At 48.6% G+C, this 18,792-nt stretch overlaps 2 protein-coding genes and 1 pseudogene across 6 annotated transcripts; all 3 read left to right on the top strand.

Annotated features, from left to right (window-relative positions):
• Positions 1-3,069: 3,069 nt before the first annotated feature.
• Positions 3,070-8,187, top strand: LOC120819276 (uncharacterized). Its single transcript, XM_040176535.2, has 8 exons — positions 3,070-3,610; positions 4,132-4,257; positions 5,928-6,086; positions 6,305-6,535; positions 6,652-6,930; positions 7,245-7,352; positions 7,526-7,891; positions 8,033-8,187. Exons 1-8 carry the CDS (start codon positions 3,464-3,466, stop codon positions 8,057-8,059), a joined length of 1,443 nt encoding a protein of 480 aa, XP_040032469.2. The 5' UTR covers positions 3,070-3,463; the 3' UTR covers positions 8,060-8,187.
• Positions 8,188-8,409: 222 nt separating this feature from the next.
• LOC120819278 (peroxiredoxin-like 2A) lies at positions 8,410-10,520 on the top strand (annotated as a pseudogene). The gene is made up of 5 exons (XR_013467725.1): positions 8,410-8,823; positions 8,997-9,088; positions 9,587-9,727; positions 9,863-10,027; positions 10,115-10,520. The product of XR_013467725.1 is annotated as a peroxiredoxin-like 2A (transcript).
• Positions 10,521-10,672: 152 nt separating this feature from the next.
• LOC120819270 (PDZ domain-containing protein 7) lies at positions 10,673-18,780 on the top strand. 4 transcript variants are annotated; one of them, XM_078103159.1, is made up of 19 exons: positions 10,684-10,757; positions 10,859-10,922; positions 11,369-11,463; positions 11,554-11,785; positions 12,208-12,345; positions 12,442-12,616; positions 12,713-12,889; positions 13,395-13,542; positions 14,232-14,292; positions 14,396-14,573; positions 14,694-14,926; positions 15,030-15,194; positions 15,892-16,007; positions 16,094-16,185; positions 16,568-16,659; positions 16,739-16,810; positions 16,960-17,559; positions 17,722-17,822; positions 18,052-18,780. In XM_078103159.1, the coding sequence occupies exons 4-19, from the start codon at positions 11,623-11,625 to the stop codon at positions 18,205-18,207; spliced, it is 2,667 nt and encodes an 888-aa protein (XP_077959285.1). In that variant the 5' UTR covers positions 10,684-10,757; positions 10,859-10,922; positions 11,369-11,463; positions 11,554-11,622; the 3' UTR covers positions 18,208-18,780. The 4 variants fall into 4 exon arrangements, with proteins under 4 accessions (XP_040032461.2, XP_077959285.1, XP_077959286.1 ...); XM_040176527.2 differs by having other exon boundaries at positions 10,673-10,922; XM_078103160.1 differs by having other exon boundaries at positions 10,731-10,922; positions 11,369-11,785.
• Positions 18,781-18,792: the final 12 nt, after the last annotated feature.

The following is an 18,792-nucleotide window of genomic DNA, read 5'->3' on the forward strand; positions in this document are numbered from 1 at the left end:
CACAAGAGACACACGGCTTAAATACACAAGGGAGGTGCAGGTGATTGGACACAGGTGGAAACCATTAAGACGATCACAGGGGATGACGGGACAAGGCAGGAAGTGAAGTTACCCGGGGACACAAGTGGCAGAAAACTACAAAATACAACAGGAAGTGAAACCACACCGTGACAGTACCCCCTCCTTAAGGGCCGACTTCCAGGCGGCTCACACTAGAGCGAAACAAGGGGTGGGGGGGAGGGAAACCAGAGACAATGGTCGGACCACCCAGGAAACTCTGGCGGGCGGCCCGGCGGGCGGCCAGGCGACCGGGGAGCCTCTGGGGGGCGGCCTGGCGGATAGGCACACTGCCGGGGAGCCTCCGGTGGTCGGCCCGGCCGACGGTCATTTGGCCGGCTCCGGAAAGTCTCTGGAATTGCAGGCTCGGGGACACGGGAAACCTCCGGGGTAGTCGGCGGCGGCTCGGGGGCACGGGAAACCTCCGGGGTAGTCGGCGGCGGCTCGGGGGCACGGGAAACCTCCGGGGTAGTCGGCGGCGGCTCGGGGGCACGGGAAACCTCCGGGGTAGTCGTCGGCGGCTCCAGCAAGGGGACACGGAACACGTCAGCAGTAGTCGGCGGCGGCGGCTCCAGCTCTGGGACACGGAACACGTCAGCAGTAGTCAGCGGTAGCTCGGGGACACGGAACACGTCAGCAGTAGTCAGCGGTAGCTCGGGGACACGGAACACGTCAGCAGTAGCCGGCGGCGGCTCCAGCTCGGGGACACGGAACACGGCAGCAGTAGTCGGCGGCGGCTCGGGGACACGGAACACTTCCGCAGTAGTCGGCGGCGGCTCCAGCTCAGGGACACGGAACACCTCCGCAGTCGTCGTCGGCTCGGGGACACGGAACACCTCCGCAGTCGGCGGCTCAGCCCCCCCCATAACCCACCCCATAGCCCCCCCCTCAAGGGCCGGATCCCAGACGGCCCTCAAATCATCAACGGGAGGGTGGGAGAGGACCATGGGGCGGGAGGGAGGGAATCTGAGTCTCGGAGCGGGCACTGGGGGCGTCGGGGCCGAGAGTCTCGGAGCGGGGACTGGCCGAGTCGGGGTCGGGGCCGAGAGTCTCGGAGCGGGGACTGGCCGAGTCGGGGGAACGGGAGAGCGCTGCGGCGGCCCAGCGGGAACGGGAGAGCGCTGCGGCGGCCCAGCGGGAACGGGAGAGCGCTGCGGCGGCCCAGCGGGAACGGGAGAGCGCTGCGGCGGCCCAGCGGGAACGGGAGAGCGCTCCGGCGGCCCAGCGGGAACGGGAGAGCGCTCCGGCGGCCCAGCGGGAACGGGAGAGCGCTTCTTCCGCTTGCTCCTCCTTGGGTTAAGGAGGTCCCGGAGCTCGAGGCAGGCGAGCTGATAGCTCCTGGAACCAAAAACAAAGTTTGTTTTCCGCTGCCAGAAGGGACTTCTTGCGTCCAAGTAGTCCGGGCCGTAGTCTGGCAGCGGGTCTGCTGAGTCCCATGGTCGCGTCATTCTGTCAGGGATGTGGGTGGGAGGCAGGACTCAAAATGCAGACTTGCAGGAACAAAAGGACTTTAATAGTCAAAGGTCAAAAATCCAAAAGGCCAAGGGGCAAAAACACACAGGCATGAACCTACGGGGATCCAAGACAAAAGACAAGAACATGCGTGGCGAAAGACAATGACGCGACAAGTGACACAAGAGACACACGGCTTAAATACACAAGCGAGGTGCAGGTGATTGGACACAGGTGGAAACTATTAAGACGATCACAGGGGATGACGGGACAAGGCAGGAGGTGAAGTTACCCGGGGACACAAGTGGCAGAAAACTACAAAATATAACATCAAGTGAACCACACCGTGACAGTATTATTGTTATTGTATAGAAGCTGAATTAATAGTCCCGCACAATAAATGTTGACAATGTTCCCTTATGCGCTGTATAACAACAACTAGTGAGGCTACATGACCAATCCTAACAGAGTTCCACAAACTCCAAGAAAGAAAATATGTCTTAACGTCAAATCTCAATCAGAAAAATGTGTAATACTGTAGGATATTAGAAATAAACTGACGACCCGGTTCATAAAATTTAAAAAATGCATATAGTGTACACCAGAATACAGCCATGATTCTGAAACTGTGTAATCCATAAAGTAATGACAATATTGTAAAACCACTGTAATTCTGCAACTGTAACAGAATAATACCAATGTACAGTTATGATTCTATTTGGATGTAATGAACTGGAATGCATGCATGTAATACTTCACATCAACTATTGACTGAGGGTCATTCGAAATCCGAGTTACATTGAACTCACCAGAAGACCACTCCCAGAGGTGTGGACACTAACCTTCACACCTTCAAGCATTGTTATAAATACCTGTAGGAACCATTGTTCTAGAGTTCGCTGGTGGAAACAGAAGACAGGCACTAGGGATGGTCAAATGACGGCCTGTTGGTTGCGAGGACCAGCGGCTCCTTAGCTGAGATGTTCTTTTTACCACAACACCATCTCTTTTATTAAATACATTTGATTTTAACCAGATTTTCATCAGCGATGACCTCTGTCCGTCCGGCGTTTCTTCCTTTTTCAAACTCAGCAATACGTATGAACGTATAATATATTGTGTTATTTTCCGGTAAATGTTGCTGCGGTAGAACTCTCAACATTACAGAGCAGAATGACTGTACGTTAGACATTAAAACACCAAATTAAATTCCTGAAAAACAGAATAAACAGATAATGGACATTGTAAGGAACTACCACAAAGTGGAACAACGATGAGCTGACATTAAATCCTCCCTTTAAACAGAACAGCTGACAGCAATTAACAATCAAACTGTCTGGTTATGTAACTCCCACATTGGATACATAATTACCATACCATAATTAAAAAGTGACGAACACACTGTGCATGAATGTGATTTAACAAACGCACAGTTAATTGAACCCACACAGCCGTCCAACACAACCAGTAGCACCTGTTTTGTTTTGGGCTTAATCGAAAGTCATGAAAACTTATTTTTGTTCCCCAGAAACTAAACTCCGCCATGTGGAACATACCACTGCAGAGGGGGAGGCGGAACAGTCCACGTGGCGCTGGCTTTGTGACAGTAGGACCAAAAGTAGTGGTAATCGTGTTGTAGTAGTAGCAGCAACAACGGCAGTAGGAACCTTTTGTAAATAACTGAGGGGAGCGTTAGCGTGACACCGTTACCATGGAGACTCAAACGCTACATCCGGTGAAGATTGATTGTTTTGGCGATTCCTTGTTTAGTGGAAACGATTGTTTGAATCAGTTGTTGGATTTAGCTTACTATCGAAATAATACACAGTTATAAATAACCTGAATACTAAAGTAAGAAAGGAGGTTCGTAGCTCACTTAAACCAGCTCGCCTTTCGTTCGGCATTAAAGGTTCACCACTCGCAAAGTCTATTTCAGTTGCGTTTCGATTAAAATATGGATTCTGAGTATATAAAACGTAACTTGGGGAAGTGTCTGGCAGAAGGACTCGCTGATGTGGCCGAGAAGCGCCCCGTGAACCCCATCCAATACCTCGCCCACTGGCTTTACAGGGCCAACTCAAATGTTGAATATGAGCAAAAGGTAAGCTGCTTTTTCGTTTTATTTAGTTTAGTTCTTTTATTTTCCGATAAATAATTAACCCCGCTACATTAATTTGAAAAGGGATTATACACTTCTGATTAAAAACATAAATATATTTATAAAAAAGGTATAATGAGCATAATTATGATAATTTATAATAATAATAATAACAACAATTAACGTTATTTACGTAAAGCACATGGTTAAACAACTACCCCACAGCTCTGGTCTTCAGATATGAGAGGCGCTGTGAAGGATGCCACAGACTTAGAGTCTAAGCTCCTCCAGCTGAGTGTGGTTAAGCATATAGGGTCTACGGCAACAAACACGCAGTCCCCTTTTACCTTTAGCTTATGCTGCAAATCTATGGCTCCCTCAGGCGCTTATTAAAGGGGACTTAAAAGTTGTCTTTTCTTTTAGGTAAAGCGTCGGGTAGGGGCTTTAAAATGTGTAGTCAAATGTGGAAGTGTTTTTTCTCAGTCACGTATACTTCTTTTGTTGTCACAATCTTGTATTTTCAGAAAAAGGCAACTTTGGCGCTCTTGCCTCAGGAGCAGGCAAAAGCCAGACAGGAGGCGACGCACCAGGAGAAGCTGAGGGAGGAGGAGCGAACCATCAGCGAGGCCTTGCTAGAATCAAAAACAGACGTATGTTGTGCGACAAAATCAGTGTTAAGTTAGTTTACAAGGAGCTAAGGTAACAAAAACACCTTTTTTCAATGTTTTTTAAACTGAAAGCCCCCTTATTTTGGATATTTACTGGTTTGAAGATTGATCTTATTTTTCTTCAGTAAAGGCATTTTGAGATAATATTTAGTTATGATTAGCCTTTAAAATGTAACGATTGTCACCTCCTGGTTTTGGGAAGTTCATTTCAGGTTCAGTCATCTACATACGATTCATTACATTACATGTCATTTAGCTGACGCATTTATCCAAAGCGAGTTACAATAGGGGTACAAACTCAGAAGAACAAGAAACAAGAAAGTGCAATTTCCTCAAATAAGCCAATTTACAATTTGCTATAGATCAGTCACATTACAAGTACAATATAAGTGCTACAATTTGTTAGTCTTTTAGTCGAGGTAGAGTCTGAAGAGGTGAAGGGGTTCGATGTGGCACAGGGGGTAGAGTGGGTGCGCTGGGAACCGCAAGGTTGGTGGTTTGAGTCCCGGCCGCCCTATGTCTCAAGTCGAAGTGTCCCTGAGCAAGACACCTAACCCCTAATTGCTCCCCAGGCAAAAATGTAAAAGCCATGCGTTTAAAGTGTAGTGTAAGTCGCTTTGGATAAAAGAATCAGCTAAATGACCTGTAATGTAATGTAATGTCTTTAGTTTGCGGCGGAAGATGTGAAGGCTCTCCTGGCGGTCCTGGTGTCTTCAGAGAGCTCGTTCCACCATTTTGGAGCAAGGACAACAAAGAGTCGAGATCTAGTGGAGTGTTTTGCTCTCAGTGAGGTAGGGACGAGCAGTTTTGCAGATGCAGAGCGGAGAGTGCGGGTCGGGATGTAGGGTTTCACCATGTCCTGGATGTAAGCTGGACCCGATCCATTCACAGCATGGTACGTGAGCACCAATGTTTTGAATTGGATCCGGGCAGCCAACGATAGCCAGTGAAGAGAGCGGAGGAGTGGAGTAGGACGAGAGAAGGGAGAGAGCAGAGCCTGAGACACCAAGTTCCTGAAGGGAGGAAATAAGGACTGTGTAAAATGCAGCAGAGAGGACCAGAAGGATGAGGACAGAGGAGAGAAAGGCGGCTCTAGCAGTGTGGAGCTCTGAGACAGCAAGGAGAGCAGTCTCTGTGGAATGGCCTTGAAGCCTGATTGGTGGGGGTCAAGGGGGTTGTTATGGTGGAGATAGGAGGAGAGTTGGTTATAGATCACACGTTCAAGGGTTTTGGACAAAAAGGGAAGAAGAGAGACCGGTCTGTAGTTGTTTTATTCAGAAGGGTTGAGGGTAGGTTTCTTCAGGAGAGGGTTGACTCTTGCCTCCTTCAGAGAATTGGGAAAACAGCCAGATAACAGAGCATTGTTGATGAGACAAGTGAGGAAAGGAAGAAGGTCAAGTGCGATAGATTGTAGAAGATGTGATGGAATGGGTTCAAGAGGGCAGGTGGTCGTACGGGCAGAGGTTACTAGGGTAAGAATTTGGTTAGGAGACAGGGGGGTGAAAGAGGAAAGTGAGGGCGATTGAGGTGAAGTCAGTGGGACGCACAAAGTAGGAGGTGGGTTTGAGAAATTCAATTCCATTGGAGTACATTTGTACTCCGTGCATTATATCCTGAGCTTCAGGAGCGCATCCAAATCGTCACATCCACAGATTTCTGAGAAGCACGATGGGCCCCTGTCAGCCATAACCGCAGCTGCTGAGGACAACAAGCTTGTGACAGAAGAGCAACCTAAACCCTCTGATCCAGAAACCCAGCAGGACACAGACGAACACCACACCAAAGCTGAGGAAAAGGACACTGACCAGCAGGTGATGACAGTCACAGTAAAAGTCTGTGTATTTCAGGTGGTGGTGGTGATCTATAATGCAATCGCTTCAGTGGTTAGATTTTGACCTTTGGTTTGGATTAACAAGCTTTAATCGGGTCTTTTCTGTTTGTTCTAAAATGCATGACTCACCTTCTGTGGTGTGGAAATGTCTGCCAAATGTCTTCAAATGTAATGAGGTGGTGTGTCTGCCGGGTGAAGGTCACAGATAATGCCCCCAGTCCAGAGTCGCACGAAAGACAACCGTCTGAGGTGGGTATCCCTCCCCTCCCAGAGGCCCTCAGCACTGAGGTCAAGCAGGAGTCTGCAGAAATGCCTGTTGAACAAAGCAAAGTGGAGGAGGAGAAAACGGAGGTGGAGCCGAGTGGGGAGGAGAGAAGTGCAACCCCCAATCAAATAGAAGAGGAAAAAGTGGACGAAGATAAAGAAAAGGTGATGAGACACTTTTTGTGGAAAATTACATCCGTGCCATTCCAGCACCACAAGGGTTTAACCGTTAAAAGGCAAAGCACCAACTCATGTTTTTATGTCGCGCAACTTCTCTGCAGGTCGCTATTAAAGCGGTCGTTGATGAAGCGGTCGTTGAAGAAGCGGCCGTTGATGAAGCGGTCGTTGAAGAAGCGGCCGTTGATGAAGCGGTCGCTGATGAAGCGGCCGTTGATGAAGCGGCCGTTGAAGAAGCGGCCGTTGAAGAAGCGGCCGTTGATGAAGCGGTCGCTGATGAAGCGGACATGACCGAAGCGTTGCACTCGACTCCCAGTCGAGTCCCCTCCGACTTGAAACCAGAAGATCTGCCGAACAGACACATCCCTCAAGATGCAGAGAAGGTGACGAGATAAGGGCCACGTGCAGGAGCACTTAGGATGCCATGCAGGTTGAGGATGTCAGAGGTGCAGGATAGTGAGCAAGAAAAGATGACAGGTAGATGAGCGTGTCGAGAAGGTTTCGAGGACAAAGTCAGCTGAAGAAACATTCAGAGTTTAAAGGCCAGGTGACGGCAGGAAAAGACAGCTGAGGCGAGGAGGAGGATTTTCACTCGTCCAAAATGTCATGGTTGCACAGGTGCAGAAAGTACAGACAGGAGTTGGACTGGAAAAAACGGGATCCACTAATGCTTTACACCGTATAATTTCATTGACAGATTGATGGAGAGGAAACCGGTAAGTTGGAGTCGACACCACAGAGCGAAGATCCCAAACCAGAGGAGACACCGGAATCAAGTGATCCTCCCCCTCAAAACCAGGAAAAGGTGCCTGATTGTTATTATATTGTAACAAACGGGAGGCAGCGATGTTGAGTTTGAGAACCAAACTGCGCCAACGGCCGTGGAGGGTCAGCCAATCAGCAACGGAATCAAAGGATAGAACGTCAATGACTGCTTCGTTTAATGCTTAACCAACCTTTATGTCCACGTCATCTCAGGTGGAAGACGGGCAACGCTCCACTGAGGCTGCTGATAGCTCGGCACCAGCTGAAAGCTCAGGTCCAGGTGATAGCTCGGCACTAGCAGACGGCTCAGGTCCAGGTGACAACTTGGCACTAGCAGACGGCTCAGGTCCAGGTGACAACTCGGCACCAGCAGATGGCTCAGGTCCAGGTGACAACTCGGCACCAGCAGACGGCTCGGCTCCGGCTGACAGCACAGGTCCAGGTGACAGCTCGGCGCTAGCCAATGGCTCGGCTCTGGCTGAGAGTTTGGCCACAGGCAACAGTGGCGAGGGGACGGAGTCCAGCGAGAGAACTCAAGAAGAGGCTGACATTTCTATGGATGTGGAGCAGGAAGAGAAGGTATCGACGAATCATGGGCATAATTATTCATGGGGATGATGTTAAAAAGGTTTAACGTCATACCAACAACGTAGATAGGTGGCACTGTTGCAGCTTCAGTGTTGAATGTATTGTATAGAAATATTTTGTCTTGTTTTTCAGAAAGAAGAACAAGAAGCAGACCAGTAGTGATCAACAGTGTTGTCTAACAATCAATCTTTTTTTTTTTAAATGTGTTGATTATAGACTGGATATTATAGAACATATGTGTAGATTGATACGAATAAAAAAAGCAATAAAGAAACTGTTATTACCAACACATGTATTTAATTATCATTCTTATTTATGTATCTCTGTCCCAGTTATTCCTGCAACACATGCAATAATGCAGATTACAACACTGATTGACTCATTATATTGTACAAGCTCTCCACATTGAGGCCACGTGTGATGTTTTGAAAGAATGACTGTGCACATTCCCTCCAGTGACCGTTGACCTGAAGGAGGAGGACCAACAGCGCTTGTGCAAAATGACAGTTACGTATTTCATGTTTTACTCCGGTATCAGCCGTGCAGACTGCATGTCTGTGCCGCTTATCACACGCAGCTGCGTCACATCACGTCGTCTGATAGATATCTCGGTGCCAAACAAAGCTGGGGTTTACTTTTTTGGGGGGAGGAACACCAGCTGTAGGTGGGATTTAAACGCGCGTTGATCCGCGGCGCGTTCACACAGCAGCAGCAGCCGCACCCCGTGGTGCTTTGACCGGGGCGGAGGGGAGAGACGGAGACGGAGATGCAGCCGCAGACGGGAATCATCGGCAGCGCGGTGGCTGCAGGCTGCGGCCTCTTCGCAGCGACCATGAACTTCTTCACCGACATGTTTCTGACTCCACCGCTGAAGGCAACGCTCAGAAGTTTGGAGGAGGCTGAGCTGAAAACTTTGAAAGGAGGTAACTTGTTTAAGACGTTATGTGAGGGTTTATGATTTCATAATCTGGTTTAAGGGGGGTGAAGCCAAGTGCTGAAAGGCGCGATTGTTGCGTCGGAATGCATTTATTCTGTTCATTATGTATTTTATCATGTGCTTATCCTAGCTACGCTTTTGCCCGATTTGTTCCCTCAGAAACACAGATCGTGACGGCGAGGTCTCTGTGGGAGAGATCCGGGGCCGTCATCATGGCAGTGCGGAGACCAGGGTGATTTTTGTGCAGAGAGGTAATTGTGTCGGTGTCTCGTGTCTTTTTCTTTTTAAGGAAAATGGATTCACAATCCATTAAATCTCTCCTTTCTATTCTCTGCAATTGTCTCTTCCACATCATAACATCTTATCATACATCTAACCCCAAATCCCCTCCCTCACACATTTGATGTCTCTTAAAGTTCTGTGTATTTGAACAGCGTTTGAGGTTTTAAACTTCGCAACAACCAAATGAAAGATTAAATCAGAGGGGAAATTGGCTCCGTCCTCCATGCACAGCAACAATAATCCACTTGTAAAAGACGTGCTATACAGATGTTGGTGTAGCTCAGCCACGAAGTTCCACAACAAAATAAAAACCTTTTTATTCATAAAAGGCCCGTGATGCAGCTAAAGACGGGACCAAAGAAAAGGGGCCATGAAATGAAACCTGGATAGTAAAACCTCCGGACATTAACAAGTAGTGTGCATGTGTGGCGTCTGACGGTGGCGGTGACGCTGTCCTCATGCTGCAGGAGGCCGCGGCGCTGTCCTCTCTGAAGCCCCAGCTGGATGAGCTCGGGGTCCCTCTGTACGCGGTGGTGAAGGAGGACGTCGGCACCGAGGTCCAGAATTTCCAACCATACTTCAAGGGCGAGGTCTTCTTGGATGAGAAGGTGCTGCTTTTTCTTCCCTCTGATGAAGCCATGTATTGTGTGGTCTCGCCTGATGAGTCATTCGGCATCTGCGGGGAATCCGCTTAGTTCTGAATGAATGATTCAAAGATTCTCGTTTGTCTGCTTGCATTGCAGAGGCGCTTTTATGGGCCCCGTGAGCGGAAGATGGGTCTCCTCGCGTTCCTGCGTGTCGGGGTGTGGATGAATGGCCTGCGGGCCTTCAAGAATGGCTTCATGGGAAACGTTTTGGGAGAGGGCTTTGTCCTCGGTGGGGTCTTCGTCATTGGGCGAGGACAGCAGGTGACGCACATAACGTCAAACTGTGTCTCCACTGTTTAATTGTATATTGTATAAAACCCTATTTTTGTTCTGTTTATCTTCCCACAGGGAATTCTTTTGGAGCACAGGGAGATTGAATTTGGAGATAAAGTTAACACTGAAGATGTCATCCGAGCTGCCAGAAGAATTTAATCAGGACTTTAGAGGAAATATCGAATGGACAGTTCACAACCTTTTGACAACCAATGTCATGTTAGACGTAGAAAAATAATCTTTGTAAAGTGCACATTGGAGTTTAGTTTGTTGGTTTACAGATCTCTGGGGAAACCATGATGCATTTTGGGGTTTGACGGTGTAGTGAGGGGAGCAAAGTGTGTTAATGATGGTCTGTCTTTAAACTCAAAGAGGAAGCAGACCTGATGCTTAACACTTTGCTTCCTCTACACTGTGATTCTTTTTGTTTATCGTAGGAGCCAAGAAACCTTTGACCAATAAAACTCTGCTTTGTGCCTTACCGTTTGTTTCTATTACACACTTTGGGAAAACTTATTCAGATGTTGTACTTTATTGGATTACAATCCCTGGTGGCAGTTTGGAGAAGTATTCTGAGCCAATTTACCGGTTTGTCAGTCGTCCAATCAAATACCCTCTATGCAGCCAATCAACGTGGTCGGGGGGCGGGTCATTTGTTACCGGTTACAGAAATATCTTGGCCAGGTGCGACGGATCATTTTGCACAACATTGACTCGGGTAGGCCAACTCGCAGAGTTTAGTTCGTCAACGGAATATGGGATAGATTAAGATTAAGTTCATTTTTATATCTGTTCCTGTTGGTTTTCTGTGTCCGGTAGTTTTTAAGCAGCATACAGAAGAGCTGCCTTCATTGTGACCTCAACACGAAACGTAAAATGTTCGGTAAGTATTTAGTTTGGTTGTGTCTCCTGGTCGATATCACTCTACATTTACATGTATTCCACCGTGAGTAAGATAGCGCGGTGGAATAGCATGAAGCTGCGAAGATCAAATCCTTTCCGGTTTAGTAACCCTACCTCAAAAAGTGGTCTTTGATTGTGACGCAGCTTCACATATTTTTGGGGGTATTTTTCCGTCGCTGTCCGGGGTGCTGAAACACATTGAGCCTCCTATGGGAAACCCCGATGTGACGAGACACTCATCAGGGTTTAAGTTTAGTGACTGGTAACCATGGCAGCGGCACCATGTGACATCCCGACTCTTAAGTGGGTCAGGTCTGAGCTAAATAAACCTATTAGTCCTATTTCTAACCTGATTTAGGTTTAGACGAATAGACCTAATGTGAGTTAGCTATTCAATGTGTGTTTAACCGTGTCTGTGACACTCAGATAGGTGAGTGCGATGCAACATGGCGGGAATCGAGCAAAATGTGACCGCAGAAAGCCAACGAGTCGGCTGTCATGTCACAAAGCCGCCTGCCTCGGTAAGTTGGATGAGCCAGAAAAGTATGAGACCGTGGCTTCTAGCGTGAGTGTGCCGGGATCCCCTCTTCCTCTCCTGCGTGTTGCTGTAGGCTCCTCGGCCCGGAGCTGAGACCCCGCTGTTGGAGGAGCGCGTGTGAAACGGGACCCCGCCAGCCTCCATGGCTCACTCGTCGGACCCGTCCCGCAGGGAGAAGACCCCCGGGACCAAAGGGTCACACACGGCTACACGCAACCTCCTACGAAAGAAGGAGCAGCGGCGGCGTGGAATTCGATCCTGCTCGCCCATGGGCCGGGTCATCCTCATCAACTCGCCCGTGGATGGTAAGGAGGAGTTGTGCTGGGTGTGTAGTGCACATTACAACCTACCGGAGACAATGTACTGGTTTGTACTGGTTCATGAGTGAATGACAAAGAAATGTGGGTATTGCTTTCAGAAAAAAAAAAAATCAGGCTTATCGTTAAACTCCTGAAAAAGCAACATTATGATTACAAACCACAAAAAAAGAAACGTCTCTAAAGCTGAAACGGTAACAAAATCAAAAACCTGGGACAATAACACAAATGTTGAAGTGCGCAAAAGTGTCACATGAAAACAGAAATTAAGGAATATTAATGTTGGAAAGAACAAAGACAACCGCCAGTCAGGTTATGAAATGTCTGATTTGAACACAGCTGACTGTCGGGTGTATTTGCGACCATCGTCGGCGTATTGACGCAGCGTCCCCCCTGCTCTCGCCGTTTAGGTGGTGACGACTGCGAGGACCTTCACACGATCACGGTGGATAAGAGCGCGGACGGTAAGCTGGGCTTCAGCGTGCGCGGTGGCTCCGAGCACGGCCTCAGCATCTTCGTCAGCAAGGTGGAGGACAACAGCACAGCAGGTAGTATTGACTCCAAACTGACACTGTGACTGTGTGTGTGTGTGTGTGATCTCACACTCCTTTGTGTGTGTGTGTGTGTGTGTGTGTGTGTGTCAGAGGAGGCCGGCCTGCTCGTAGGTGATAAACTGGTGGAGGTGAATGGCGTCAGCCTGGAGAACATCACCATGAGCAGCGCCGTGAAGGTCCTGACGGGCAACAACAGGCTGAGGATGGTGGTGAGGCGAGTCGGCAAAGTCCCCGGCATCCGCTACTCCAAGGAGAAGACTACCTGGTGACCAAGGAGCGATTACCAATAATAATTTTTAGTGCTGTTTACCGAGAAAAGGAAAAAAAAGAGGTGGTGACCGACTGTGGGGAAATCTTGCAGGGTGGATTTGATACACAGGCGTATGGTGGTAGAGGAGAGCGGACAGACGCCTTCGGACGCCAGCTCGGGAAGCGCGCTCCAGAGGATCGTCCACCTTTCGACCACCTCCGACGACTACTGCTTGGGCTTCAACATCCGGGGGGGGAAGGAGTTTGGTCTGGGTATCTATGTCTCCAAGTAAGTACCCCGGCCAGGTTCATTTTCTCTATCTAAGAACATTTAGTCTCCCGGGAGAGTTTGGAGTCCGTTTTTTTTGGGACGGTGTTGAGAGCTGTCAATCAAACCCTGAAATGGACCAACATTCAAACCTAGACCGCTTGAAAAGGTCCGGTCTGCATCCAAGTGGACTCTGGTGTGCTGGGTTTGTGGGGTGAAAAGCAAACGAACCAACCGCAGGATTTGATGATAGCAGATATGTGATTGTTAGATGATTAATAGGTCAAAAATGATAGACCAAAGGATTGATTCAAACATATTTGATGCATTATTCAACAGAAAAGTATCCTACCAGCTCAACACACAGCAGCCTCTATCAAAGAAAAGAGGCTTGAGATAATCTGTAATCGAACCTAAGATGCAATAATATATATGTTTGATGTTCCTTCAGCCTTGGTTCTGAGCAGTGAACTGAACTCCAGGTGTGAAAGCAGTGTTTTCACTCTCCTCCGCCTGCTGCTTTCAGACTGGATCCCGGCGGTCTGGCTGAGCATAACGGTATAAAGATGGGGGACCAGATCCTGGCGGCCAACGGCGTGAGCTTCGAGGACATCAGTCACAGTAGTGCCGTGGAGGTGCTGAAGAGCCACACACACGTCATGCTGACCATCAAGGTGAGAGCGGCGATCCTCTGAGAACTGTTGCATGTTACATTTTCTAATGTCTCTAATACGTTTGGGTAAAGGTGGAGCATCGTGGAAATGAAGACGTCTCAGCTGAATGTTTGGTGTTGAATTCAGTGCTAACCTCAAGCTGAAGGATTATATTTCATAAGGATCCTTTGTTATCAGAAAGCACATCGGTTCTTTGATTACCGCCTCGGGTTTGGACGCGCTGACGACGCTTTTGACTTTCTAACCTTTTCATCATTCATTCATTCACACACACACACACACACACACACACACGGTTGGTGTAGCATGGCCCGACAGCCGGCGTGCAGCTGCAATATTCCCTCGCTCGCTTTTCCTCGCTTGGAGGTTGGGTTTCTCGCTGTGAGAAATAGCCGGGCCGTGTGCATTATTCACCAGGCAGCGGGGATCAGGTGCCGATCAAAAACCTTGGAAGCCGAGTGAAGTTTTTTTTGTTGCGGGATGCCTCGCTTTGACCCCCGAGGACACTGACGATTTAGAAAGCACCCCGACAATCGAAGGGGTTACTAGGAAGTCAAGGAGAGAAATGTGTCTTCCCTCTGAGGGGAGGTTTGTTTCTGAGGTTACGTTTTATCAATTACAGCCATCCTATAAAAGTTTCAAGGTCTCTACTGTATCTCATTTGCAAATCTGTGGCCATATCTTCACAGGAAGCGGGACGATACCCTGCTTACAAAGAGATGGTGGCGGAATACCGGTGGCTCAATAAGCGTATGTATCTGTTTACATTACTCTGAAAGCTATCTGGTTCTATGGAGATCCCTGATACGCGTGGAAACGTTTGCGTTAGGCCTTTTTGTTTTCTTCTCCTCAGTCGCCAACGGTACTCAGAAGTCTTCCTCCCAGGGGTCAGAGTCCACCTCCTCCGCCTCCTCTTTGTCGTCCGGTACTCCGGTCAGCTCTCTGAGCGGCCTGTCGCAGGTCATGTTCCCTCCCAGCATGCCGTTCGGGTCAGACATGGTGGATGTCTGCATCTCTACAGAGGACCAGAGGTCAGGGTCTGCTTCTTTATACCCCTAAGAAACACCAAAGCAAAGTACTTTTCTTTATGGAACCTTTCTACCGGCAACAGGCCTCGAAAGAGCTGAACGTCTAGTCATTCGTTTGTCCAGGTTGGAGTCGGCGAGAACCGAGACCGCCATGCAGACGGACCTTCCCTCCCTGAGGACTGCCGCAGAAACCACTCGCAGCCTGGGCCGAACCACTCTGCTCCGGGACACGGTGATCCGCGGGGACGAGGGGGAGGCCAACAGGAGGCAGGAGTCCACCAAGACGGCCGTGCTGCTGGCTCTCAGCCGGCCGAGCCGGCCGATCAGCAGGTCCCAGAGCCAGGTCACCGTGGCAGGTGAGGCCCGCGTGGCCGTCGAGTCGAACGAACGAACGTCCGGAGCGTGACGTGGTTGAATAGGGGTCGAAAATGGCCGACTGTTGCTCTTCAATCACCATAGAGATCAAGCAGAAGAAGGAGAAGAAGCAGAAAGAGAAGCGACCGGAGGAGAAGAGCACCCTGCAGCGCTCGAAGACCTTCGTCAACTCGCTGTTCAAGGGCGTTCGCAGGAGGGAGACGTCCAGGGGGCGCTCCAAGTCCCCGTCCACGCGCAAGGCCGGCAAAGGTAGCGGCGTTTATCCATCTGTGATATGATGTTTTGAGCTCAGGCCCCCACCTCCCTCAAACTAGTTTGAACGGTAATTATTTGCCCTGGAAGTAGCTGCCACTTGTTTTGTTGTGAAGAAAACACATAAGACTACGAAAGGTTACAGCGTCAAACATTATTCTATATTTATAACAGATCCCATGAAAGGAGCGAAAGCAAACTGTACTGTGGACGTTTGCCTTAAAGGACGGCTCACAAACATAGGCTCACCTAATACACATTTTGAGCTTAACTGATTCCTTGATTCCTTGATTTGGTTTATGACAATATATTTTTTACAAATTCCAATATTATTCAAATTTTAAAATATATAATTGTTTGTAGATTAATCTCTATGTTAAAACTTTTTAAATCTGCAGATATATTTTTTCTAATACTCTTCTAATGTGTTTTTCTTTGACAAAATCGAGACTAAAGAAGTGCAGCATTGGCACAAGGTTGCTGTTATTTTCTCTAATGGAACAGCATCAAGTCATACATATAAAAATGTTTGAGAACCTCCAACTTTTACCTTGATCAGGCATGATCTTCTCTTCTTTTGTCCGATTTAAAAATCAAAAAAACATGAAATTCACTTTTGCTCGGTAAATCTTTTTGCTCAACAGCGTCGTACACAGTACATGCTATAAACTAGGTAATTTGGTTCGGTTTTCAGGGGGACAACAGGCCGGTGCGATGCCAAATACGGAGATGCTCGGAGTGGTGGAGGACATGGCCCGCCGGCTGCTGGCTGAGGAGGAGGTCGCTGCTGTGATGAAGACGTGCCGAAGGGTGAGAAGCTCTTTGATGTTCTGCTCTTAGATTAAGTGTGTGTCGACAGTTCTTATCATGCAACATATTTCATTGCTCTTCTGCAGTATGTGGCAGAGCAGTCGGTGGAGAACTTGATACGCCACCTGCTGGCTGTGCTGGACAGACCCGAGAAGCTGCTGCTGCTGAGGGAAGTCCGGTAAGCACAGTGAGGAAAAGAGGAATAATCAGTTTACAGCAATGCCTTCTTCGATGCAGCCACTGATCCAGAGATTGACATTGAGGTAAAACACGGCTTTCAACTGCTGATAACCGAAGGACAACTACAAATGGATCTTTGCAGAAAAAACATTCCTTCATATCTTTTCATCAACCTGATATTGCGATTAAAAATGGAAAAAAAAAACATTCCTCCCAATACACGAGTCTCAATTTATCACTGATTCCATTCGAATATGACATTCAGAAGTAAACATCAGGATAATCTCCACAAATCCAAACGTTCCACACTGAATTAATTAACAATGTTCAGTAATGAAACACATCAATGAAAACGACCGGGTGTGTTTTTTTTTATCCAGGATGCTGCTTCCACCTCCTGATCTCAATGCATTCAACAACATGGTGACGCCCGTGGAAGTCGAGGCCTACGATATCCTCAAGTATCGTTCAAGTGCGTGAATCCGAATTTGTCTGATCCCGTGGACTCCGAACAGTTCAAGTTACGCTTCTTCTTCTTCTCTGTGTCGTAGTCCAAACTCCGCCCCTGCGCTCCCCCATATCCGGTCGAGCACCAAAACGGCGCCTCATCACCCCGATCCCGGGTCAGTGCTTCATTTTGTGTTTTCATATTCTCTAAAAGCATGTCTTAATTAATAGATGTGCTACACAACAAACGCACACAGTACACACATCACTTGACACGATGTTGATTAACAAAAAGACGTTAATAGAACCCATGTTCCCCCTCCAGACTTCAGGGGAGGCTTCGAGCTGCACAATGCTGAGGAGGTGGAGAAGGAGAGCAACCTACTGGACGAGCTGGAGAAGCTCAGTGTGTCCGGGCCCCGGGGGTCCAGGGAGAGGCCCCGTCCCTCCAGGTTCTTCACCCCGCTGCTGGACGTGCCGGTGGACGGATACGACGCAGAGCCCGGAGACCTGCGACCGCCTCCCGCCTGCGCCATGCTCCCCAACTGGCTGCTGGCCCAAGGACGGGACTCCCGCCCTCCTCTCCGGAAAGACATCGGCACCATCCGCTCCGTCCACTTCGACGAGGTCTCGCTGCACTCGGCGTCGGACACGGCCTCGGAGAGGGGGAGGTCGCCCTTCAGGAACGGCCGCGCCCGAGGCGAGGAGGGTAAAAGCAAAGACACCGTGTTCACGCTGCAGAGCGCCGCTCGCCGGGCTCGCCCCCCGCTGTCGCAGGTGTTCAAGTCGAGTCCGGGTCCGAGGGTCGGCGGAGAGCAGACCAACGGGCATCAGGCGTCGCCCGGAAACGGACTCAACGGCTCCGAGCCTCAACAGGAGTACGAGCTCAAAAGCGTCATCATCTCCAAGACCAAACAGTCCCTGGGTGAGTGTATACGTCTGATTCAAGGTCATCATTGTGTTACAAATATGGACGGTTTGTCATCATAAAAAACGGTGAATTCACCCAAATTTTATCTAGTTTTATATGTATAGTTAAAAAGGCGTCCCTGACTCACACCCTCTCCTCTGCGTTTTGGTGTTTCAGGCATCAGTATATCCGGCGGCATGGAGTCCAAGGTCCAGCCGGTGGTGAAGATCGAGAAGATCTTTCCTGGAGGAGCTGCCTCCACCTGTGAAGTGCTCAAGGTGACGCAATGCTGACACGAAAGAATACAAATTTTAAAGTGTTTCATCTAGAACGCTGCGTGCGTGCGAAGACTGAGGCCACAGAAAATGGATTAACCAATAAAAAGATCATTTAAATCCAGTTCCTTTTAAGTTTGAGCAAATCTACATTTGCATGCTTTATAAAACTTGCAGATTGAAATATATACCCTAAATATTTGTTTTCCGACCTTCCTCCTCGCGTCCTCAGGCTGGATTCGAGTTGGTGTCCGTGGACGCAGTTTCGCTTCAAGGCGTGACCCATCAGCACGCCGTCGACATCATCCGAAAAGCCTTCAGCCACAAGGCCAAAGACCCCATGGTGTTTGTGGTCAAAGTCCCCAAAAACATCTTGAAGGGAGACTGAGCCTCCCGCCGTGACGTCAGAGGAGCGCTCTGTGTGCTTCCCAGCTTCTGGGACTAAACACACTGATCTGAGGGCAGGTCTGTTCCTCTGTTGCCATTCATGGTGAAGTTGGAAATAATCACACAGAGCGTTGAGGAAGCTGATCACAGGACTTGAGGATTATGCACAAGCAACAGGACAGAAAGGATGGAAAATGGTGCTCTTGACGCCTTAAAAATGTCCCTTCATCCCAACCCAGGAACCTGTAAAAAAAGCATGTAATGCATTAACATTCAATCCTCATAAAAGTATTGCAGCCGTGTTTGTCATCCTGCATATTTAAGAATTCAGAAACAAACTGTAACCGGATTGCCTTTAAAGCGCCGAGATGTAGAATCATAGTCTACCTTCTGACCTGCAGAGGGAGACATGAAACAGAAACATTTCTGCTCTCTGAATTCGGGCAAGTCTGAAGCTTCCCCGAACCACAAACCGTTAAAACAGCAACCAAATGTTAATGAGACGACAACTATTCATCCACAACGTCACTGGAGAGAATTGCGACCCGAATAAAGTGAAGTGAACAAATCTGAATGTACCACACAG

Source organism: Gasterosteus aculeatus, chromosome 5, assembly GCF_964276395.1.
Source record: "Gasterosteus aculeatus chromosome 5, fGasAcu3.hap1.1, whole genome shotgun sequence".
Lineage (NCBI taxonomy): Eukaryota > Metazoa > Chordata > Actinopteri > Perciformes > Gasterosteidae > Gasterosteus > Gasterosteus aculeatus.

What these genes read in the sequence shown, in the direction of transcription:
- LOC120819276 (XM_040176535.2), top strand. Translation starts at nt 3,464, where the DNA reads ATGGATTCTGAGTATATAAAACGTAACTTGGGGAAGTGTCTGGCAGAA. An exon ending in AAAAGGACACTGACCAGCAG is followed by an intron (nt 6,087 to 6,304) that starts GTGATGACAGTC and finishes TGCCGGGTGAAG; the next exon opens with GTCACAGATAATGCCCCCAG. An exon ending in TGGACGAAGATAAAGAAAAG is followed by an intron (nt 6,536 to 6,651) that starts GTGATGAGACAC and finishes ACTTCTCTGCAG; the next exon opens with GTCGCTATTAAAGCGGTCGT.
- LOC120819270 (XM_040176527.2), top strand. Translation starts at nt 11,623, where the DNA reads ATGGCTCACTCGTCGGACCCGTCCCGCAGGGAGAAGACCCCCGGGACC. An exon ending in TCCAAGGAGAAGACTACCTG is followed by an intron (nt 12,617 to 12,712) that starts GTGACCAAGGAG and finishes GAAATCTTGCAG; the next exon opens with GGTGGATTTGATACACAGGC. An exon ending in CAAGACCAAACAGTCCCTGG is followed by an intron (nt 17,560 to 17,721) that starts GTGAGTGTATAC and finishes TTGGTGTTTCAG; the next exon opens with GCATCAGTATATCCGGCGGC.